The sequence below is a fragment of the Salvelinus sp. IW2-2015 genome, linkage group LG4q.1:29 (assembly GCF_002910315.2).
Source record: "Salvelinus sp. IW2-2015 linkage group LG4q.1:29, ASM291031v2, whole genome shotgun sequence".
NCBI lineage: Eukaryota > Metazoa > Chordata > Actinopteri > Salmoniformes > Salmonidae > Salvelinus > Salvelinus sp. IW2-2015.
Genome location: NC_036842.1, coordinates 74,041,446 through 74,066,896, shown reverse-complemented (window position 1 = coordinate 74,066,896; position 25,451 = coordinate 74,041,446). Strand labels below are relative to the sequence as shown.

General features: G+C 41.8%; 1 protein-coding gene across 2 annotated transcripts in view; it reads right to left on the bottom strand.

The window, feature by feature from the left end:
- Nucleotides 1–355: 355 nt before the first annotated feature.
- LOC111962518 (semaphorin-3E) overlaps nt 356–25,451 on the bottom strand; it is a 54,914-nt gene continuing 29,818 nt past the window's right edge. Inside the window, exons 5-17 of one of the 2 annotated variants that reach the window (XM_023985664.2) lie at nt 21,900–21,993; nt 21,389–21,505; nt 17,739–17,881; nt 13,192–13,306; nt 8,833–8,902; nt 8,601–8,745; nt 4,199–4,424; nt 3,773–3,864; nt 3,607–3,648; nt 3,049–3,215; nt 2,766–2,833; nt 2,013–2,146; nt 356–1,926 (exon numbers count right to left, since the gene is read on the bottom strand). In XM_023985664.2, coding sequence (XP_023841432.1) covers nt 1,285–1,926; nt 2,013–2,146; nt 2,766–2,833; nt 3,049–3,215; nt 3,607–3,648; nt 3,773–3,864; nt 4,199–4,424; nt 8,601–8,745; nt 8,833–8,902; nt 13,192–13,306; nt 17,739–17,881; nt 21,389–21,505; nt 21,900–21,993 — 2,055 coding nt within the window. In that variant the 3' untranslated portion in view covers nt 356–1,284. Of the gene's footprint in view, nt 1,927–2,012; nt 2,147–2,765; nt 2,837–3,048; nt 3,216–3,606; nt 3,649–3,772; nt 3,865–4,198; nt 4,425–8,600; nt 8,746–8,832; nt 8,903–13,191; nt 13,307–17,738; nt 17,882–21,388; nt 21,506–21,899; nt 21,994–25,451 lie in introns of both variants that reach the window. The other variant, XM_023985663.2, reaches the window with a different exon arrangement.

The window sequence follows — 25,451 nt, the reverse complement described above, 5'->3', positions numbered from 1 at the left end:
TGCGCACGGTGAGGAGAAGGGAAAAGTTGTGTGCGTAGTGACCCTAGGATGTAGTGCCGGGTGATAACCTAGATAAGGGCACTATTCCGTAGGATGAGTGACCTCGGTACCCTAAGTTAGTGCGCCGGGTGACGGTGGGGCAGAGCTGCGTACACGGCTAGAGAGACAGCGCTATAGCACGTAGCTAGATTCCTTTGATGAGAGTATGATTGTGCATATAATATGCATAATTTTCAATTACTCTTTATAATTACCAGTTGAAGACACTTCACATTTAAGTTGGCCATTCATTGAAGGGGAAATGCATCTGTTGAGGTACACTGTGGATATAATTTCATATCTAATGACTCAGATCAAATATCTATAACTTTTATTGTGGGGTTACATCTCTTCCATTTGATAGAATCCATGTTCCATCATCAACAGTACATTCTCCAAACTGTGTTTATTGTGGTATTCTTTGTTGAATATTGTCTGATCCGCACGCACAGAATCCCACATTAATGTAATCATTCAATGATGTCAACTTACCTAGAATTCTAAATCTCATGTAAAACCAAATGAAATCACAAGTTAAACCATACGATCTGACAAAGTATGGTAGATAATACTCGCCTACATCGTCATGAAAGTTAACATTTAACTATACAGTAAAACAATATCACAGTACTGTTTCCAGTTGAATAAAATCGAAAGCACTACTAAACTCAAAACAGATACCTATAATAATAATCATGTAATTACAGTAAGACACATTAGAAAGAAACACTACTTGTTGATGTGCGTATACGTTATGTATTTTCTAATCAGTGGTTTTAAACACGAGCAGCTCAAGAGTATCTCTAGAAACATACACATGTTTTATTTCTAATGAATCTGTTTGAATGTCTGTTATCTGTGTGTTCATCTGGCATGGCTGTGAATCTTTTGTCCGCTCAGAGAGGCCTGKTGTCAGTTCTGTGGTCTTAAAGTCAGAGGCCACGTCGTTCCAAACAATTAGTCTGTTCTACATGCCTTCGAACTGACGGACACTCAAGGACAGACACACTCTGCATATCTACCAGTGGCAAGGTTTCCACCAGAAACCAGGGAAGGAAAAACACAATATAACAAAGTCTGGTTATTAGAAGGAAGAAGACAATATGTTCAAGTCTAAGAGAAGACAGTGCCACGTTTAAGCTTTGTTGGTTGTAGTATTCTCTACTGAAAAAACCTGTCTGTCTGTGTGTGTGTGTGTGTGTGTGTGTGTGTTGTACAGTCTCTACCCTCTCACTCTCTCCCCCCTCAGGTGTCCAAGGTGTGTCTGGGGGCTCGGTGTGGGTCTCCTTTCCCCCTCCCCTTCCTCTCTGCTACTTCCATTGGCTGGGTGTATCTGCGTTTAGTCTTCCTGCGTCTCTTCCCTGAGCACCAGACCCTCTCACAGTACTCCTCCACCTGCTGGGAGTCCCCATAGCCTATCAGCTGGAGAAACTCCTTGTACCACAGCTGTGAGGCAGGGCCTGGTCCTGGGGCTGGCAGCCTGGATGTAGTACCTGGGACTGGGGCTGGCAGCCTGGAAGTAGGACCTGGGCCTGGCAGCCTGGAGGTAGGGCCTGGAGCTGGGSCTGGGGCTAGGGATAACCCTGGCAGGGCTCCTTGTAGCCTGGAACTGGGGTCAGAGTTGGAACCAGGGTGGGGGCCTGGAGAGGTATCTAGAGGGAGGTGACAGGTTGCTTTTGTCTCCCTCTCTCCCTCCCCCTCCTCCCCTTTCCTGTGTATCAGAGCCCCAACCGTCCGCCTTCCCAACACGTGTAGTGTGACCCTCAGTAGGGTGTGGACATAGCCGTGTTCCACCGTCTGACACACGTACACCCCAGCATCCTCGCRCCGAACACGCAGGAACAGCAGCCCGTGGGTTGTGATAACTACACGCTCATCACCTCCGACCTGGAGGTAGGGAGAGATGGGTAAGGTTAAAAAGAGATGGGAAAGCAGGGAATAGGGGAGGAAAGTGATGTTTGTGTGTGTCTCACCTCCTCTCTGTCTGGGTCTCTCTGTATGTACCACATGACTCTGGCCTGTAGAGAACGAGGGGTACACTCTAGTAGAGTACTGTTACTCTCTACCCCATACACCTGCCTCTCCACTGCACCCTGGTACTGCTCCCCTACATAGACATCAGGAGACATTAGATGTGAGATATAAAAAAGAGGACAACATAGTAATTCAACTTACAGTGATCTCTTTTATCCTCTTGCCTGTCACACAAAGCTTCTCTACACACACTTCTCTATCATCCACAGGTAAAAAAATGTATGGACCTGAGCTTCAAAATTATAAGCTGCATGAAACATACCTCATAGGAGGTAAATCTCAGATGGGACAGCTTCACGCACGCACGCACGCACACACACACACACACACACACACGCACACATGAAATGTCAGGACTTTTTGGAGTGTAGAAACGTTTGACCATTAAAATATTCCTATATTCCTTAACCCCCAACCCTAAACCTAACCCTAAACCTAACCCTAACCTTAACCTAAACCTAACCCTAACCTTAACCCCAAAACCCTAACACTAAACCTAACCCTAACCTTAAACCTAACCTTAAGCCTAGTCGTAACCCCAAAACACAAAATCTTAAAATAGCATTTGAACAAATTCAGGAGATCAAAAAAGTCCTGACAATTGTTTTCCTCCCTTTTCGGGACTTTCAGGTGAAATGTTAGGACTTTGAGGTCCTGATAATGTATCAAAACAAAAACACACACAGACTGACCATCAATCTGTAGCCCGTTGCACAGCTGTACAGCGTTGCCATGGCGAACATCCTGTCTCCTGAATCGTCTACTGAGAGAGAGGGGTAAGGGAGGAGGGTGTTAGATTGGCATTTGAGAGAGTGAGATAAGGACAGAGAGGAATTAGAGATGATAGAGGTGCWGGATGAGGTGCTAATGAGTGATATGTGATCCCTCTGCACCTCTGTGCTTGTGCACATGTGCATGKGTCTGTGTCTTTGTGTGACTGTACATGCCTGTGTGCCTTGTGTGTTTGTGTCTCACCTCTTGGTGTAAACCCCAGCAGGGTAGTATCGTGAGCAGGTGATTCCATCCCAGGCGCAGTAAGGGTCCCTCGCTAGGCAACAGTCGGCACACTCAGACCCGTACAYGTCACACTGATGGAGCCTCACCTGAGCCACACCAACCTCAGAACCCACATATAGCTGTTGCTATGGAAACAACAAAACAGGGACAGAAATTAATGGAGGTACACATTGGGGTATATATCAAGCACAGGAGGATGGTGGCACCTTAATTGGGGAGACAGGGCTTGTGGTAATGACTGGAGCGGAGTCAGTGGAATGGTATCAAATACATCAAACACATGGTTTCCAGTTGTTTGATGTCATTCCATTTGGGCCGTTCCAGCCATTAACATGAGCCGTTCTGCCCTCAGCAGCCTCCTGTGATATCAAGAACATAAAATGCATTACATTCCCCACATTCAGATGTCAATACACTGTGATCTTGTGGTTAGATGAAGGTACTACAGTTTTAAACAACCGCACAACATTTTTTTTTATTAATGAAACATTTTAAGACAATACATAGTTTTCATACCCGTTTAGCTGATATGATGATCTCAGTTATTGGAAAAGGGACCTAAAGAAGTAAAATATATATATTTTTGAACTTCCACAATTAAATCAAATTGTTAAGTGCCAATCTTCTTTATGTGTGCAATGACTATTGTTTGCCACATGGTGGCGGTGACCAACAACAGTACCTTGAACACCTGCAGTTCCTCCAGTAGCACTTCCTCTATGGTGTCTGTGTCTTTGTTGTAGATGGTGATAAACTTCAACACAACAGAGTCGTCTACGGGAGAGAGTATTATCTGATGTAAATGTAACCCTTTCACCAATACAAACACCCATTCAGAGAGGAAATCCAAATGGAAGAGTCAAAGGCTTTGTTTTGGGATGTCATTGCCTCGCTCTCTTCATCTTGTCTCTGTAGATTGTGATTGTAATGCACATTTCTGGAGTTCAAAATATTTTAAGCAAATTCTCATGAAAGACAGATTGAGTGACTTTAATAATTTGAATACTTTGAACACTGGGCACACAGTGAGTGATACTGTATGCCCAGTGGAGGGAGCACTAACCCTGAAGATACAGTACACAAGACTGYACAATTTCAGGATTTGTACCTGTTCCTATATACAGAACATGATAGTGTCCGTCCTGGGCCTGGACACGGTCCACAGCGATCTGAGTTAGTCTCCTCCCCCCTGGCTCTGTCTGCAGTAGAACTGGTCTGCGGTGGAGGGGGAGGACCGGGCTAAACATGACGGGYTGGGAACGCACGAATCGCAGAACCTCATCAGGGAACTCCTTGGAACCTGAGAACCCACCACCATTCACCTCACTGGCACACTGGAAAGAGAGAGGAAGGGAAAGAGATGGAGAGGGAGAAGGGATAAAGAGAGACAGAGAGAGAGAGAGAGAGAGAAAGAGAGATAGAGAGAGAGTGATGGGGAGAATACATTTTGGAATAAGAAAATAGCATTACACTGTCATAGACTACAATGATTCACTGGCGTACCGGACACCACTTCTGCCCCGCAAGGCTCAAACAAGCTCTGAGAGCCAATGCGCCTGTCTGACATAGTTGTCTATTTTTCTTTATATACTGTATACAGTACCAGTCAAAAGTTTGGACACACCTGCTCATTCAAGGGTTTTCTTTATTTGTACTATTTTCTACATAYTAAAATAACAGTGAAGACATCAAAACGATGAAATATCARATATGGAATCATGTAGTAACCAAAAAATATATATTTGAGATTCTTTAAAGTAGCCACCCTTTGCCTTGATGACAGCTTTGAACACTCTTGACATTCTCTCAACCAGCTTCACCTGGAATGCTTTTCCAACAGTATTGAAGGAGTTCCCACATATGCTGAGCACATGTTGGCTGCTTTTCCTTCACTCTGCAGTCCAACTTCTCCCAAACCATCTCAAATATATTTTTTGGGTTACTACATGATTCCATATGTGTTATTTCATAGTTTTGATGTCTTCACTATTATTTTACAATGTAGGAACTAGTAAAAAAAAAAAAAACTCTTGAATGAGTAGGTGTGTCCAAACATTTGAGTGGTACTGTATATACAGTGCATTTGGAAAGTATTCAGACCCCTTGACTTTTTCCACATTTTGTTACGTTACAGCCTTATTCTGAAATTGATTAAATGTATATTTTCCTTCAACAATCTACAAACAATACCCCATAATGACAAAGGGAAAACAGGTTTTTAGAATTGTTTGCAAATGTATAAAAAATGTAAACAGAAATATCATAGTTACATAAGTATTCAGACCCTTTGCTATGAGACTCGAAATTGAGCTCAGGTGCATCCTGTTTCCATTGATCATCCTTGAGATGATCCTACAACTAAATTGGAGTCCACCTGTGGTATATTCAAATGAAAGGATAAGATTTGGAAAGGCAAACACCTGTCTATATAAGATTCCAACGTTGACAGTTCATGTCAGAGCAAAAACCAAGCCATGGAAGGAATTGTCCGTAGAGCTCCGAGACAGGATTGTGTCGAGGCACAGATCTGGGGAAGGGTACCAAAACATTTCTGCAGCATTGAAGCTCCCCAAGAACACAGTGTTCTCCATCATTCTTAAATGGAAGAAGTTTGGAACCACCAAGACTCTTCCTAGAGTTGGCCACTTGGCCAAACCGAGCAATCGGGGGAGAAGGGCCTTGGTCAGAGAGGAGACCAAGTCCTCGATGGTTACTCTGACAGAGCTACAGAGTTCCTCTGTGGAGATGGGAGAACCTTCCAAGAGGACAACCATCTCTGCAGCACTTTACCAATCAGGCCTTTATGGTAAAGTGGCCAGACGGAAGACACACCTCAGTAAAAGGCTCTTGACAGCCTGCTTGGAGTTTGCCAAAGACTCTCAGACCATGAGAAACAAGATTCTCTGGTCTGATGAGACCAAGATTGTGCCTGAATGCCAATCGTCATGTCTGGAGGAGACCTGGTACCATCCCTACGGTGAAGCATGGTGGTGGCAGCATCATGCTGTGGYGATGTTTTTCAGTGGCAGGGACTGGGAGACTATTCAGGATTGAGGGAAAGATGATCGAAGCAAAGTACAGAGAGCGATCCTTGATGAAAACCTGCTCCAGAACGCTCAGGACCTCAGAGTGGGGTGAAGGTTTATCTTCCAACAGGACAACGACCCTAGGCACACAGCCAAGACAACGCAGAAGTGGCTTCGGGACAAGTCTCTGAATGTCCTTGAGTGGCCCAGCCAGAGCCCGGACTTGAACCTAATCGAACATCTCTGGAGAGYCCTGAAAATAGCTGTGCAGCGATGCTCCCCATCTAACCTGACAGAGCTTGAGAGGATCTGCAGAGAAGAATTGGAGACACTCACCAAATACAGGTGTGTCAGGCTTGTAGTGTCACACCCAAGAAGATCCGGCTCTGTAATCGCTGCCAAAGGTGTTTCAACAAAGTAAGGAGTAAAGGGTCTGAATACTTATGTAATGTAATATTTCATTTTTTAAATTTGTAATACATTCTGCTTCATCATTATGGGGTATTGTGTGTAGATTAATGAGAGAAAAAAACGACTTAATACATTTTTGAAAATGTMGCTGGAATGTAACAAAATGTGGAAAAAGTCAAGGGGTCTTAATACTTGCCGAATGCACTGTATATTAATAATGCTGTCAGTAACCCTCCAAAAAGTAATTTATGAAAATGTTTCATTTCCATATGTACTAGGAAGCTAAGTATTTGWTTCTTGTGCTTCAAGAATGTGACTGATCAAAGTGCCCCAGGGCTTGAAAAATAAATAATTGAACTGATTAAAAGTGTAAGGGGATATGGTGAACAAATGCTGTGGTCAAGGCGCCAGTGCAATGAGTGGAGCTAACTCATGTGTTCAAAAGCGCGTCTCAATTTTAGTTTAGAAAACGATCTCACTGCAGAAGCGTCGGTTACAGGGATGGTTAAAAAGAGCTTGATTGCCGTAGCAACATCAAGGACATTGTGCAGAAGCGGGTGGTGCTTCAAATACAGCAGTTCTGCAACATCTTTCATTGAGCTTCTCGCATTCTCCTTTGTTGTTGTTGACAACCTCAATACGTTACAGAAAGAGATMAAGTGTCCAGGTAGGTCTGGAACAGGTCGTCTGGATACTGGACAGCCAACAACTTGGCAGATGCAAACAGATTATCATCTTTAGCGACCAACTGTTCTTGAGGGCTCAAACAAAAAAAGCGGTTTGCGATTTTGTTCATACTGGTGAACTGGCCTTTGAGTTGTGTGGTTGCAAATTCAACAGTCCCTTATCTCTGGTATATCTTGGCATGCCTCATTCAATATACGTTTAAATTATGTGAAGCACAATGGACATATAATGCACAATGTCTCAGGAAAGACCGTTTGGGTTGTCAATACTAAATATAGAAAACTGTTGGGCCGGCAACCTGGACCTACAACCTGCTGTGAAAACATTTGCACACAAAAATGCAAGGCGACGTAGTCGCATATTGCAGCTCCTATAGGCCTCTACATAGAAAAAAAGAGATGAGCATTAATAATACAATCTTAGAAAAAAGGGTTCCAAAAAGGTTATTCAGCTGTCCCCATAGGAGAACCCTTTATGATTCCAGGTAGAACCCTTTCGGGTTCCATGTAGAACCCTCTGTAGAAAGGGTTCTACATAGAACCCAAAYGGGTTCTACCTGGAGCCAAAATGGTTCTACCTGCAACCAAAAGGGTTCTTCAAAGGGTTCTCCTATGGTAGAACCTTTGTTTCTAAGAGTGTAGACTGGTTTTACGGACTTTGCACCATTTTCTATCCAAGCTGGGAGAGAGCGTGAGGATGGCTCATGTCATGCAGATTCAGGTAGGCTATACAGGAGTGTGGTATATTTTTAAGAAATACGTTGGTTGCTGATTAGTATGCTGTTGTCTCTAACATTCAGTTCACAATCTGCAATGTTTGAATTTCCAACTTTAATTAATGAACCAGTAATTACATTGTTGCCACCAGCCAGCAGTCTAAATGGACGCCCTGCGACACCATGTGTTGGGTGGTCCAGAGAAACTGCGTTATGCCAGTGCAATGATTGCTACTAAAGCTGTGTGTTACTGTATAAAAATCTAATATAGCATGCTTGTATGTGATTCAGGCCTAGATTGTCCTCTTCCCTGATGTTACCTGCAAGAGATAGCTACAGTAGCTCTGACATTCACAGGAAAGGTTCTACAACAACTTGTAACACTGTATCTGCAAAGGGCAGCTGCCACAGACAGGGGAGTGCTGGGAATGTACAATTCTGCTGCTTGAATATCACCTTGTTCAAAAATATTGTTGACTGTATGGTTTGGATATATGGAGTTTGCTGTAATGGAGGTGCATCGCTTAAGCAAATTCATAAACGACCTTATTATGTTACATCCACCATGCAGTGCTTGGACCCTTGTTCATCAGGTTTGGAGAGGCAATCAGGTATATTGATAAGTCAGTAGATGTTGTAGCTGTGGGGGTGGCTGTTGGAACAGGACTCACAGATCCGGGGCGTGGGTAGGGGACCCGGCCTTCGTAGGGGGTCCAGTGGTGCTCTGGTCTCTCCCGGTGGGCAAACTGGCCATTGAACGCTGCTCGCACATCATCCATGTGGTACACACACACCGCATAGCCCTGGAACACAGCACTATGGAGGGGAGAGAAATGTATTTTGATATATTCATTTCAATATACCAGTAAATGGTATGAACATTAAAAACATGACTCAGCTGACCTTGTAGTGCTGAAGAGGCCAAAAATCTCTGGATTCTTCTCATCCTTGTTCTTCAACACAAATACATCCTCTGAAATGTGACATTTAATAACAGATTTATTTATTTGGAATACATGCATAACAATAAGCTAATGAGGCGTGATTTCGCCTGACATAGTAAATGTTCTCACTCGTCAGGACACCGTTGTTCAGAGGAGCTAGTAAACATCACAGCTAACACAATCACTTCAAACTGAAGCTGGAAAGTCAGCAAACTAGCTGCAATTTGTTTCATTTGACCTTTTTTCAATTTACATTTCTTTGTATGTATGCCTAAAAATTATGCCAGCTGATTCATTATTTCAACTGGCTGAGAAACGCTTCCTGCTTTTCTGTCTCATCCTGACTCCTGACATGTTCATTACTATGGGGTAGCTGAAGATCGAATTTTAATATTGAAACAATGTTGCAAATGTTGAAGAGATAGACAGCAAGGTTTACGCAAATCTCCTCCATTGAAAARTAAATGTTAGTCTAAAAGTAATGTGAGATCATTTCTAGATGCTTTTTATAGTGGAGATCAAGTTAATAAATTGCCTGGCTTGACTGATGAGACAGTGGATTGTGCAGTCAGATGGAACAGAGTAAATAGACATTTTAACATCATAGATTTAGCCGGTGGTAACTTGTGGAATAGACACCTGCTGAAATGCGGTTTTGGCAAATTAGTATTCAGGATTAGACCCACCCGTTGTATAATTGTTGCTTTGGAGTTGTTACTGTAAGAGAGTTTATAGCTAATGGCTACCTGCTGTTAGCTAAAAAACCTAGCTAGTAAATGAAAAAATGGACAATAAAAAATTACAAAGGACAGGAAAAAGGACGGGAAAACAAGTAACTAAACTTACACAAGCAAGAGAAAACAATTCAGACAGAAAACAAGAAAGGTAGTCTTTGTTTATGTTCTAAAACGCCTAGGTACAACTAGCCAAGTGCAAACCAGCTGTAACATCTACTGTATCCAGCTGTAATCAACTAAGATGGATACATTTACAAGCCCCAAGCTCAGCAACCTTGCTATCAAATTTGCAGAAGGTATTGCCAGTGAAGCAGGGAAGAAAAAATATAAAGCAAAAGTTTTAAAAGAGCACCCAGAGACCCTAAGAGCAGACTTTATGCAACAAAAAGACAAAGAAATCAATGTGGATCTTTTATTTTTCACTGAACGTCCAAATGTTTGGCATGCAGCCCTGCGCAATACAAACAAACATCTTATTAAAATGTCTGGAAACAAGACCATGAGACAYTTGTATGTGGACACAACCCCAAAATTGAATTCATATTAATATATATAATAATGGAACAGTAATGATCCAAGGCTCAGATGCCAMTCTAGAGCTGTTTGAAGAAGAGTTCGACAGGATGTATCCATTAGTGGATGATGAACTAAAAACGGACATGTCTCCACTAACAATGCCTGCAACACCCAAAACTTGGGGTTAAAAAATAGGAGGTCCACAGTACATCACTCCCTCCCTTACTTGTAGCAGCCGTGTGCACCCCAAAAACTTTTACCTACCAGCCYAGCAACAGAGCCCCCCCACCTCCCCGCTATCTAAGAAGAGAGAGGAGGCCAATTTAACCTCAGATGAGCAAGACACAGACATCTKTTGCCACTACTAACATATCCAACACAAAGGTGTTGAAGCACRTTTGGCAGGGATTACAGCCTCAAGTCTTKTTGGGTATGACYCTACAGAAATACCTTATTTACATAAGTATTCAGACCCTTTGCTYTGAGACTTGAAATTGAGCTCAGGTGCATCCTGTTTCCATTGATCAGCCTTGAGATGATTCTACAACTTGATTGGGGTCCACCTGTGGTAAATTCAATTGATTGGACATGATTTGGAAAGGCACACACCTGTCTATATAAGGTCCCACAGTTAACAGTGCATGTCAGCGCAAAAACCAAGCCATTACGGACAAAGGAAGTGTTTGTAGAGTTCTGAGACAGAATTGTGTTGAGCCACAGATCTGGGGAAGGCTATCAACAAATGTCTGCAGCATTGAAGGTCCCCAAGAACACAGTGGCCTCCATCATCCTAAAATTGTAGAAGTTTGGAACCACCAAGACTCTTCCTAGAGCTGGCCGCTTGGCCAAACTGAGCAATCAGGAGAGAAGGGCCTTGGTCAGGGAGGAGACCAAAAACCCGATGGTCACTCTGACAGAGCTCCAGAGTTCTTTTTTATAATCTTAGTTTAATTTAATTAAATGTATTGACTGAAGATTACACAATACAACAGCTGTAGTGTTGTACCGGTATACATTATTATACAGTTGAAGTTGGAAGTTTACATACACTTAGGTTGGAGTCAATTTAAAACTTGTTTTTAACCACTCCACAAAGTCTTATTAACAAACTATAGTTTTGCGAAGTCGGGTAGGACATCTACTTTGTGCATGACACAAATAATTTTTCCAACAATTGTTTACAGATTATTCACTTATAATTCACTGTATCACAATTCCAGTGGGTCAGAAGTTTACATTCACTAAGTGACTGTCCGTTAAACAGCTTGGAAAAGTCCAGAAAATTATGTAATGGCTTTAGAAGCTTCTGATAGGTAATTTACATAATTTGAGTCAATTGGAGGTGTACCCGTGGATGTATTTCAAGCCTACCTTCAAACTCAGTGCCTCTTTGCTTGACATCATTGGAAAATCAAAGAAATCAGCCAAGACCTCAGAAAACAATTGTAGACCTTCACAAGTCTGGTTCATCCTTTGGAGCAATTTCAAACGCCTGAAGGTACCATGTTCATCTGTACAAACAATAGTATGCAAGTAAAACACCATGGGACCACACAGCCGTCTCCGCTCAGGAAGGAGAAGCATTCTTCTCCTAGAGATTAACGTACTTTGGTGAGAAAAGTGCAAACCAGAACAAAGCAAAGGACTTGTGAGATGCTGGAGGAAACGGGCACAAAGTATCTATATCCACAGTAAAACGAGTCCTATATCGACATAACCTGAAAGGTCGCTCCACAAGGAAGAAGCCACTGCTCCAAAACCCCATAAAAGCTGACTACAGTTTGCAACTGCACATGGGGAAAAGATTGTACTTTTTGGAGAAATGTCCTCTTGGTCTGATGAAACAAAATAGAACGTTGCGCCATTAATTACCATCGTTATGTTTGGAGGAAAAAGGGGGAGACTTGCAAGCCAAAGAACACCATCCCAACCGGGAAGCACGGGGGTGGCAGCATCATGTTGTGCGGTTGCTTTGCTGCAGGAGGGACTGGTGCACTTCACAAAATCAATGGCATCATGAGGGAGGAAAATTATGTGGATATATTGAAGCAACATCTCAAGACATCAGTCAGGAAGTTAAAGCTTGGTCGCAAATGGGTTTTCCAAATGGACAATGACCCCAAGCATACTTCCAAAGTTGTGGCAAAATGGCTTAAGGACAKCAAAGTCAAGGTATTGGATTGGCCATCACAAAGCTCTGACCTCAATCCTATAGAAGATTTGTGGGCAGAACCGAAAAAGCGTYTGCGAGCAAGGAGGCRTACAAACCTGACYCAGTTACACCAGCTCTGTCAGGAGGAATGGGCCAAAATTCACCAAACTTATTGTGGGAAGRGTTTGACCCAAGTTAAACAATTTAAAGGCWATGCTACCAAATATTAATTGAGTGTATGTCAACTTCTGACCCACTAGGAATGTGATGAAAGAAATAAAAGCTGAAATAAATCATTCTCTCTACTATTATTCTGACATTTCACATCCATTCTTAAAATCAAGTGGTAATCCTAACAGACCTAAGACAGGGAATTTTTACTAGGATTAAATGTCCGGAATTGTGAAAAACTGAGTTTAAATGTATTTGGCTAAGGTGTATGGAAAATTCCGACTTCAACTGTATGTACTATTATTATTACCACTGAAATMAACTGTATTTCATTATGCTCATTGCATTGTAATGTATTTACTGAAATGCTGTAACACTATGCTGCTTTGGCAATATCTACAAATTGTGTTTCATGCCAATAAAGCAATCTCTGAATTTGAATTTGAAGAAAGAGAGATGGAGAGAGAGTGAGAGAAAGAGAGGGAGACAGAGAGAGAGAGAGGGAGAGAGAGTGAGAGAAGAGTGGGAGACAGAGAGAGGGAGAGAGAGAGTGAGAGAAAGGGAGAGAGAGCTTTAGGGTTCCATCAAGTAAACGTACTATAGCTGTATCCCCTGCCTTCACACACACACACACACACACCACACCACACACACACAACACACACACACACACACACACACACACACACACACACACACACACACACACACACACACACACACACACCACACACATCTGTACCTAGCTCGTCAAAGTGTGTGTCGATGCCGTTGGGTCCAGCCACAGAGCAGATGAGACGAGTCTTTAGGAAGGAGCTCCAACGATTCACCAACATCCTCTGACCTCCCTGATCATTCTGAAGGGAGAGGATGGAGAAAGGGAGAGGGAAGGGATAGGTTAGAATGGGAAGGAGTCGATGACCGTATACAGTACCTTCAGAAAGTATTCACACCCCTTGACTTTTTCCACATTTGTTATGCTACAACAGCCTGAAATAAAATTTATCAAATTTAGATTTTTTGTCACTGGTCACACACGATATCACATAATGTCAAAGTGGAATTATGTTTTTAAAAATGCTTAAAAAAGCTGAAATGTCTTGAATCAATAAGTATTCAACCCCTTTGTTATGGCAAGCCTAAATAAGTTTAGCAGGTACACATTTGCTTAACAAGACACATAATAACTTCCATGGTTTGTGCTTAATTACATGACACATACAATATCTATAAGTTCCTCAGTCGAGCAGTGAATTAAATACAGATTCAACCACAAAGACCAGAGAGGTTTTCCAATGCCTCGCCTAGAAGGGCACCTATTGGTAGATTATAAATATACACTGCTCAAAAAAATAAAGGAACACTTAAACAACACAAGTAACTCCAAGTCAATCACACTTCTGTGAAATCAAACTGTCCACTTAGGAAGCAACACTGATTGACAAAAAATGTCACATGCTGTTGTGCAAAGAATAAACAACAGGTGGAAATTATAGGCAATTAGCAAGACACCCCCATAAAGGAGTGGTTCTGCAGGTGGTGACCACAGACCACTCTCAGTTCCTCTACTTCCTGGCTGATGTTTTGGTCACTTTTGATGCTGGCGGTGCTTTCACTCTAGTGGTAGCATGAGACGGAGGCTCTACAACCCACACAAGTGGCTCAGGTAGTGCAGCTCATCCAGGATGGCACATCAATGCGAGCTGTGCAAGAAGGTTTGCTGTGTCTGTCAGCGTATGTCCAGAGCATGGAGGCGCTACCAGGAGACAGGCCCAGTACATCAGGAGACGGGAGGACCGTAGAGGGCAAAACCCAGCAGCAGGACCGCTACCTCCGCCCTTGTGCAAGGAGGAGCAGGAGGAGCACTGCCAGAGCCCTGCAAAATGACCTCCAGCAGCACAAATGTGCAGTGTTCTGCTCAACGGTCAGAAACAGACTCCATGAGGGTGGTATGAGCGCCGACGTCCACAGTGGGGTTGTGCTTACAGCCCACACCGTGCAGGACGTTGGCATTTGCCAGAGAACACCAAGATTGACAAATTCGCCACTGGCGCCCTGTGCTCTTCACGATGAAAGCAGGTTCACACGGAGCACATGTGACAGACCTGACAGAGTCTGGAGACGCCGTGGAGAACGTTCTTCTGCCTGCAACATCCTCCAGCATGACCGGTTTGGCGGTGGTCAGTCATGGTGTGGGGTGGCATTCTTTTGGGTGGCCGCACAGCCCTCCATGTGCTCGCAGAGGTAGCCTGACTGCCATTAGGTACCGAGATGAGATCCTCAGACCCTTGTGAGACCATATGCTGGTGCGGTTGGCCCTGGGTTCCTCCTAATGCAAGACAATGCTAGACCTCATGTGGCTGGAGTGTGTCAGTAGTTCCTGCAAGAGGAAGGCATTGATGGACTGGCCAGCCGTTTCCCCAGACCTGAACCAATTGAGCACATCTGGGACATCATGTCTCGCTCCATCCACCAACGCCACGTTGCACCACAGACTGTCCAGGAGTTGGCGGATGCTTTAGTCCAGGTCTGGGAGGAATCCCTCAGGAGACCATCCGCCACCTCATCAGGAGCATGCCCAGGCATTGTAGGGAGTCATACGGGCACGTGGAGGCCACACACACTACTGAGCCTCATTTTGACTTGTTTTAAGACATTACATCAAAGTTGGATCAGCCTGTAGTGTGGTTTTCCAATTTAATTTAGTGTGACTCAAATCCAGACCTCCATGGGTGATAAATTTGATTTCCATTATAATTTGTGGATTTTGTTGTCAGCAAATTCAACTATGTAAAGAAAAAAGTATTTAATAAGAATTTTTATTCATTCAGATCTAGGATGTGTTATTTAGTGTTCCCTTTTTTTTTGAGCAGTGTATATATCCCTTTGAGCATGGTGCAGTTATTAATTACACTTTGGACGGTGTATCAATACACCCAGTCACTACAAGATACTGGCATCCTTCCCAACTCATTAGAGGAAGAGGAAGAAAACCCCTCAGGGATTTCACCATGAGCCAATGGTGCCTTTGAAACAGTTACAGTTTAATGGCTGCAATAGGAGAAAACTGAGGATGGATCAACAACATTGTAGTTACTCCACAATACTAACCTAATTGACAGAGTGAATAAAGGAAGCCTCTACAGAAATAAAATATTCCAAAACATTTATCTGTTCGCAAACAAGGCACTAAAGTAATACTGCAAAGGGTCACATTGCCTTCGGAAAGTATTCAGACCCCTTGACTTTCCACATATTGTCACTTTACAGCCTTATTCAAATTGATTTTAAAAAATCTACACACAACATCTACACACACAAAAATATATACACACAATACCCCATAACGACAAAGTGAAACAGGTTTTTAGAATCTTATGCAAATATATTAAAAATAAAAAACAGTAATACCTTATTTACATAAGTATTCAGACCCTCGAAATGAGCTCAGGTGCATCCTGTTTCCATTGATCATCCTTGAGATGTTTCTACAACTTGATTGGACATGATTTGAAAGGCAAAAACCTGTCTATATAAGGTCCCACAGTTGTCAGTGGATGTCAGAACAAAAACCAAGCAATGAGGTCGAAGGAATTGTCCGTAGAGCTCAGAGACAGGATTGTGTTGAGGCATAGATATGGGGAAGGGTACCAACACATTTCTGAAGCATTGAATGTCCCCAAGAACACAGTGGCCTTCCTCATTCTTAAATGGAAGAAGTTTGGAACCCCCAAGATTCTTCCTAGAGCTGGTCGCCTGGCCAAACTGAGCAATAAGGGGAGAAGGGCCTTGGTCAGGGAGATGACCAAGAACCCGATGTTCAATCTGACAGAGCTCTAGAGATCCTCTGTGGAGATGGGAGAACCTTCCAGTATGACAACCATCTCTGCACCATTTCACCAATCAGGCCTTTACGGAGTGACCAGACGGAAGTCACTCCTCAGTAAAAGGTACATGACAGCCCTCTTGGAGTTTGACAAAAGGCACCTAAAGACTCTCAGACCATGAGAAACAAGATTTTATGGTCTGATGAAACCAAGATTGGCCTGAATGCCAAGCGTCACATCTGGAGGAAACCTGGCACCATCCCTAAGGTGAAGCACGGTGGTGGCAGCATCATGCTGTGGGGATGTTTTTCAGCGGCAGGGCAACTTCAAACAGCCAAGACAATGCAGGAGTGGCTTTGGGTTAAGTCTCTGAATGTCCTTGGGTGGCCKAGCCAGAGCCCGGACTTGAACCCGATCGAACATCTCTGGAGAGACCTGAAAATTMTTGTGCAGCAACGCTCACCATCTAACCTGACAGAGCTTGAAAGGATCTGCATAGAAGAATGGGAGAAACTCTCCAATTACAGTTGTGCCAAGCTTGTAGTGTCATACCCAAGAAGACGTGAGGCTGTAATCGCTGCCAAAGGTGCTTCAACAAAGTACATAGTATGTACATGTGGTATATATATATTTTTTTATAAATTAGCAAAAATGTCAAAAACTTTGATTTTGCTCTGTCATTATGGTGTATTTTGTGTTATTAATCAATTTTAGAATAACAAAATGTGGAACATTTCAAGGGGTCTGAATACTTTCCGAAGGCACAGTATGTTTGGAACAAATCCAATACAACATATTACTGAGTACCARTCTCCATATTTTCAAGCATAGTGGTGGCTGCATCGTGTTATCGGTATGCTTGAAATCGTTAAGGACTAGGAGATTTTTTCAGGATAAAAAAGAAACGGAATGGAGCTAATCACAGGTAAAATCTTAACGGGAAAACATGGTTCAGTCTGCTTTCCACCAGACACTGGGAGATGAATTCACCTTTCAGCAGGACAGTAACCTAAATCATAAGGCCAAATCTACGCTGTAGTTACTTCCAAAGAAGACATTAAATGTTTGTGAGTGGCTGAGTTACAGTTTTAACTTAAATCTGCTTGAAAATCTATGGCAAGACTTGGAAATGGTTGTCTAGTAATGATCAACAACCAATTTCACAGAGCATGAAGAATTTTGAAAAGATTCTGACATGCATTGACTCATGGGTGTGAATACTTATGGAAATAAGATAATTATGTATTTAATTTTCTATAAATTTACAAGCATTTCTAAAAACATGTTTTCAATTTTTCATTATGTGGTATTGTGTATGATTTAAAAAAACAAACATTTTAAATTCAGGCTGTAACACAACATAATGTGGAATACGTGAAGGGGTATGAATACTTTCTGAAGGCACTGTATATGGGGATATTCTGGCATGCAGGATAAAGCAAAGCATTAGTTCCGTTCTCACCGCACAGACCCGTCCCACCCTGGTGTAAACAGCCTTGTTAACCCCCTCTGCGTTCGTCCCTCTCTCCGTGAAGAAGAAGTAGACCTTGTCATCATCCCTGTCATTGTTATCAGGAATCACCACCGACCCAATAAACTTAGGCTCTGGAGGAAAGATGACAGTTTCAGAAAGAGAAGTTGAAAGTGACCATGTAATGTAATTAACCTTTCCAGTACAAAGTTCACTGTGCTGTCCTGGAAATGTCACGCAATCTACTTTTATTCAACTATATTTAGACTAGAAAGCATATACACTGAGTGTACAAAACATCAAGAACACCTGCTCTTTCCATGACATAGACTGACCAGGTTTATCCAGGTGAATGCAGTGTAGATGAATGYGAGGAGAKAGGTTAAAGAAGGATTTTGAAGCCTTGAGCCAAACGAGACATGGATTGTGTATGTGTCAGTGGAGGCTGCTGAGGGGAGGACAGCTCATACCAGATAATGGAATGGAATCAAACACGTTCCAGCCATTACACTCCATTCCAGCCAGGTAAGTGTGCCATTCAGAGGGTGAACTCAATATTAGGAAGGTGTTCCTAAAGCTTGGTATACTCAGAGTATACTGTGTAGTTTGTGAAAAAGGTACTGTTGCTATTATTATTGTAAATACATGTTTAATCCTCCGTTGTTAAGACAATGGAAAGGTCAGATGCTTTATAATCTAAATGTTGAAAGTGTGTGGGCAATGGAGAGAAACAAAATGGTGCAGTTTGAGGCCATGTGGAAGAGAGGGGTGCGGGCGCTGGAGATGGGGGTGTGAGCATGTGGGTCTGGGCAGGTGTGATGTCATTTATGTTTGTGTGACATTGTCGTTTGTATGTGTATGTTCTGTATTGTTTAAAAAAATGAAATAACATCGTTAAAAAAATGAAATACATGTTTAAGTATTCAGTGTATCCATTTGGGAAAATTAAAAAAGTGTTAAAAGTTTTAAAAAGCACTTACTTTAAGAGAACTTGTATCAACATAAGCAAATAGGAAATTCCCCATGTCACAGAGATTCAATAGGGACTACACTTCTGCTGTTAATTAAGAGAGAATTCTGCTCACGCAATTGTTATTTGTGAAATAAGGTAAGCTATGACTTTACTGTGTTTTTGATGAACCCTCAGACTGAAATGTTAAAGGTAGGCATATGATATGTAGAATTCGACATTACCTGGTTGCTCAAATTCTAAAATGTTCACCTAATTTCAGTTTAAAAGTGTAGAGAATCATTGTACAATCTAAACTGATGGGAAAATATTTTCAATTACCCAAAATGTCTTATTTTCAGCTGTTTGAAGCTGGTGTACAAAAGAGCAAAAATAAGTAAAAGCTKAATTTAWGGACCAMGAGAAGCATAGAAATAGCACATGTAGAACGGGTTTACCACTTATCACACTTGCTTTCAATGAAAGATATATYAAAGATATATCAATCACACTTCTATGTGAATTTGGTTGTGTCGACACAAAGCTACATACTGGACCTCTTCAGTATGTAGTATGTAGTTATTCAGAAGTTAAACATGTTTCAGGCCTAAAAGTTCATGGTTKATTTTTAATTTGTTTCCTCGTTGGGGGCAGCAGGTATCCTAGGGGTTAGAGTGTTGGGCCAGTAACCAGATGGTTGCTAGATAAAATCRCAGAGCTGACAAGGTAAAAATCTGTCATTCTGCCCCTGAACAACAGWAACCCACTGTTCCTAGGCCGTCAMTGTAAGTAAAAATGTGTTCTTAACTGACTTGCCTAGTTAAATAAAACAACTGGAAAGGCATTCATACCTATTGAATCCTGCAGGTGCTGCAGGAGCCAGCATTGTAAGAGCATGGTTAATAACTCAACTATTTTGTGTAAAGTCATTTGTCATGGTCATTTTATTTCATAATACATGTAGTATCCAATCCTACAGTAGAAATTCCTTGAAAAGAACCCATGTTGCTAACAGTAGTGGTGAGACTGTATACGTTGAAGWCGTGGGATCAGATGGAGCCAAGATCGGGCTGGTAATTCACTATTCAGAAATATGAAAGTTTGCTACAAAAAAAGGGACGGTTACAGTTACTCTCTTCACATGAATATGTTCTTCAAAAATGTATTGACAATAATCACAGTGTACTGGTCAGATTTGATTTTTTTTTACATTTGATGTTGTCCTGGTGGTAAATGGAACAATCTGGAAACCTGATGAATAACTAAATCAATACAATTTAATTTAAGTAATTCCAGCATATTATTATCTACATCGGAGGCTTTCATTGCATCATTAGATTATCAAAACTGCTGTCTAGTATCTGATTATATGTAACTTTCCTCATTGTATTAATCATTGTTATATATGAATTAGGAATATAAATCCAATACTGCATAACATTGTACTTCTAAATATAATGTTCAATTGCATTTTCATTTTCTACAGTATTTTCTTTGATTTGCCATTTTTGTTGCTTCATTTTAAAAAGGACTTTGATTTTACAGCTGAAAAACCATGAATTGTATGTTTTATACTCTGTGAAATAGAATAAATCAGCACATAGTGTAACGATTTTCGTCGTCGGATGAAGAGTAGTCGGACCAATGCGCAGCGTGGTAAGTGTTCATATTATATTTATTAGAACAGAAACACTAAACAAAATAACGAAGAGAAGAAACGAAAACGAAACAGTCCTGTAAGGTGCAGCAACACAAAACAGAAAACAACTACCCACAAAACCAACATGGAAAATGGCAACATAAATAGGCTCCCCAATCAGAGACAACGAGAAACAGCTGTCTCTGATTGGGAACCAATTCAGGCCACCATAAACCTACATACCCCTAGACCATACAAAATCCCCATAGATAAACAAAAACCCTAGACAAMWCAAAACCCTAGACAATACAAAAACTAAACAAACCACCCTTGTCACACCCAAAACAAATATAACTAAAGTCAGGTTCGTGACACATGGAATATTCTAGCTGTGTGTGTTTCCTTAAAATGCTCTGGTAAATACAGACCCTTCGCTGGTAAGTATCTAGATGTAGCCTACAGCTCAAGGAAAGTTATTAATAAATAAAAAATATTTAAACCATATAACTCAAAATGGTACATAGCAGGGATGTACTGTGTTATAGCCCACCTTGTTTTCAACTTGAGTATTGATTATAATTTGCATCAAGCCTACTTTGTCTCTGACTTGTCCGATCTGTTTTTGAAAAAAAAGGTGTGATATGTGAAGTCATGTAGAGATGGATAAGAATCTAAGCAGCTAGAAATCTTTATAGGGGCAGACAAATAGAGTGTGAGGTGCATAAAAAAGGGTTCCAAAAAGGTTATTTGGCTGTCCACATAAGAGAGCTATTTTTGGTTCCAGGTAGAACKCTTTTTGGTTCCAGGTAAAACGCTTTTGGGTTTCATGTAGAAGCCACTGTTGAAAGGGTTCTACATGGAACCCAATAGGGTTATATCTGGAACCGAAAGGGTTCTACCTGGAACAAAAAGCTGACAAGGATTCTCCTTTGGGGACAGCTACAGAACCATTTTAGCTTCCAGATAGAACCACTTCGGTAGCACTTTAAAAAAAAAGATTGTAGATCAAACAGAGAGTAATAATCAGATAACCATAAATGCCCAGCCACTGACCGTTGAGCTGTTGTCTGTCGTCTCTCTCAGTGCGTGTGTAGCTCTGGTTGTTCAGTCGACACAAAGCTGCGTCATTCTCCCAGTAGTCTGTGTACAGGCCAATATACAGCTCTCCTCCTAACAAACACACAAGAACCAGATGTTTCACCAGAGCAAAGTTTTACACTTCTGATTTTTCACACAAACATACAATGAATAACAAAATTACAATCAATTGCAAATGTTGGTGATTTTGGGAAACTATGTTTGGTTATTTATCACAATCTATACTTTATTTCCACATGGTGGCAGCATTGTGCTAAAACTGAACCTGCCTCTGAGCACTGTGRAATATACTCAGTAACAGCAATTCTACAAGACTAGAGTACGAGTCTTGAAAAGAGTTAGTGTGCCTGACTGAGACAGAGAGACAACTGGGAGAAGAACATACTGTATCATGAAACGCAAAATAAGGTAGAAAGTGAAAGAACAGAAGTGAAAATGCGTTGCATTATGTGTTAGGTATTCTTACTGTCCAGAGTGGATGTAACGGGGCTGTTGTGGTCGTAGGGACATCTCCCTCTGCCGCTCTCTACACTCTGCTCCTCCAGCTCAAACTGCCTGACCTGAGGACCAAAAAGTAGCAGTGAGAACACACACGCATGCTGACACATGCACACACAGCGACATCCCTGAGCTTGACCTTAGCCATAGTGTGCCTGGTGTTAGAGGAAGATTCTTTGTTTTTCCTGATGCTGTTGTCACAGGTCCTCTCAGACTGACAGTGGATTATATAAACTAAACTAACTCACAGCCCAAACAAACACACTCCCTCAGAGGACACACAAACTACCTCTAAGTACCAACTCCCTCTTTCTCTATTTCTCTACCTCTCTTCTCTCTCTCTCTCTCTCTCTCTCTCACACTCTCGCTTCTCTCTGTTTCTCAGAAGACACATAAACTAACTGCCAGTAGGCTACCATAGATTAATAAAATGTAAAATGTCAATGTTTTACCTACAGATTCCATATTACTGTATCTCATATTACTGTATCTCATATGACTGTATCTCATATGACTGTATCTCATATGACTGTATCTCATATTACTGTATTGACTGTATTTTAATTATTTTAAAAAACAAATGTATTATTTGTGCAGTTCTTTATTAACATTTTTGTTATTTGTTACATTTGACTGTTTAAAATCTAGCATTACTAGAACCTTCTCTGAAATTGAGACAGATATATAGTATTGAATAAATACATTGAACAATCTCTTTCATAATTTCGTTAAACAATAAAAGCTCATTTACCAACATTTCTTAAAATGGATATATAGCATTTTTGAAAAAAACTCATAATTTATGTCACTCCTTGTGTATCTCTTTGTTTCACTGTCAGGTGAATAAACAAACTCCCCTTCTCTCTCTCTCTCAGGAGACACAAATTGACCAGTGGATGTGTTGCAGTATTTACAGATCATTTAAGAAAGACTGCATGTATCTTAAAGAACAGATGACGAGACAGAGCCAAACCAGCAGCATGTCCTTCTGAATGTGTTTATACATGTATTAGGTTCACCACCCCGTTCACAAAAATGTTTGTTCCTACAGCCAGTGAGTCACGTGGCCGTGGCTTGTTACATAAAGCAGACAGACAGGTATTCAGTTACTGTTCGCTAGAACGTTAGAATGTGCAAAACGAGTGACCTAAGCAAAAAACATCCAGTCATTGGCAGTCCTGTGGACAAAAACAGCTTGTTGATGAGATGTCAAAGGAGAATGGCAAAAAGTACAACAATGGTGAGCAGAACGGCATCTTGGAACTCACAACTCGTTGCTCCTTGTTACGGATGGGCTATTTCAGCAGACGACCACACCGGGTTCCACTCKTATCCATAGCCGCGGGAACTAYGGGTGCTCAGGGTGCTGTAGCACCCCCTGAAAAAGTATAATTATATATTGTGATATTTTACACTCCAATACCATACCTCCCCAACAGATCCTCAGATTACGCAATCTTGATTGCACACCATACTGCTCTTTCACACCTGGACAAAAGGAACACCTATGTGAGAATGCTGTTCATTGACTACAGCTCAGCATTCAACACCATAGTGCCCTCCAAGCTCATCACTAAACTAAAGACCATGGGATTAAACACCTCCCTCTGCAAATGGATCCTGGACTTCCTGATGGGCCGCCCCCAGGTGGTGAGGGTACGCAACAACACATCTGCCATGCTGACCCTCAACACGGGGGCCCCTAAGTGGTGCGCGCTTAGTCCCTTCCTGTACTTCTTGTTCACTCACAACTGTATGACCACGCACGACTCCAACACCATCATTAAGTTTGCAGACGACACAACGGTGGTAGAACCTGATCACTGARGACGATGAGACAGTCTGCAAGGAGGAGGTCAGAGATTTTGCAGTGTGATGCCAGGACAACAATTTCTCCTTCAACTTCAGCAATACAAAAGAGCTGATCGTGGACTACAGGAAATTAAGTGTGGAGCACGCCCCCATCCACATCGACGGGGCTGTAGTGGAGCAGGTCGAGAGCTTCAAGTTCCTCTGTGTCCACATCACTAAGGAATTATCATTGTCCACACACATCAACACAGTCATGAAGAGGGCATGACAACGCCTCTACCCCCTCAGAATGGTGAAAAGGGCCCTCAGATCCTCAAAAAGTTCTACAGCTGCACAATTGAGAGCATCTTGACTGGCTGTATCATCGCTTGGTATGGCAACTGCTTGGCATCTGACCTCAAGGTGCTACAGAGGGTAGTGAATACAGCCCAGCACATCACTGGGCCTAGCTTCCTGCCATCCAGGACCTTCTTGCCATCCAGGACCTCTGTCAACGACTCCAACCACCCAAGTCATTGACTGTTCCCTCTGCTACCGTACGGCAAGCGGTACCGATGCACCAAGTCTGGAACCAATAGGACACTGAACAGCTTCTACCCCACTTCTACCCCCAAGTCATGTTTCATGAGCTGAAATGAAAGATCCCAGACATTTTCCATAAGCACAAAAGCTTATTTCTCTCAAATGTTGTGTACAAATTTGTTTACATCCCTGTTAGTGAGCATTTTTTCTTTGCCAAGATAATCCATCCACCTGACAGGTGTTGCATATCAAGAAAATTATTAAACAGCATGATCGTTACACAGATGCACCTTGTGCTGGGGACAATAAAAGGCCACTCTAAAATGTGCAGTTTTGTCACAAAACACAATGCCACAGATGTCTGAAGTTTTCTCTACCATAAGCTGTCATCAAACGAGGTTTTAGAGAATTTGGCAGTACATCCAACCTTCCTCACAACCGCAGACCAATTGTATGGCGTTGTGTGGGCGAGTGGTTTGCTGATGTCTACATTGTGAACAGAGTGCCCCATGGTGGCGGTGGGGTTATGGTATGGGCAGYCATAAGCTATGGACAACGAACACAATTGCATTTTATCGATGGCAATTTGAATGCACAGAGATACCGTGACGAGATCCGGAGGCCCATTGTGAGGCCCATTTTTTTTAAGGTGTCTGTGACCAACAGATGCATTTCTGTATTCCTAMTCATGTGAAATCCATAGATTTGGGCCTAATGAATTTATTTAAATTGACTKATTTGCTTATATGAACTGTTACTCAGTAAAATCCTTGAAATTGTTACATGTTGCATTTATATTTTTGTTCATTATATTTAGGTAAAGAGTTAACCAATAGCTACCCAGACTATCTGCATTGACCCTTTTTGCACTCATCACATGTTTATTATCAATCCTGTTGCCTAGTCACTTTATCCCTACGTATATGTACATATCTACCCCAATTACCACGTACCCCTGCACATCGACTTGGCACTGGTGATCCGTGTATATGGCTAAGTTATCATTACTCATTTTGTATTGTTCCTTGTATTATTATTTTTCTGTTTTTCAATTTTTTATTTATCTCTGCATTGTTGGGAAGGGTACGTAAGTAAGCATTTCACTGTTAGTCTACACCTGTTGTTTACGAAGCATGTGACAAATATGATTGATTTGATTTTAGTCAGGATTTTGCGTGTGCAAGAA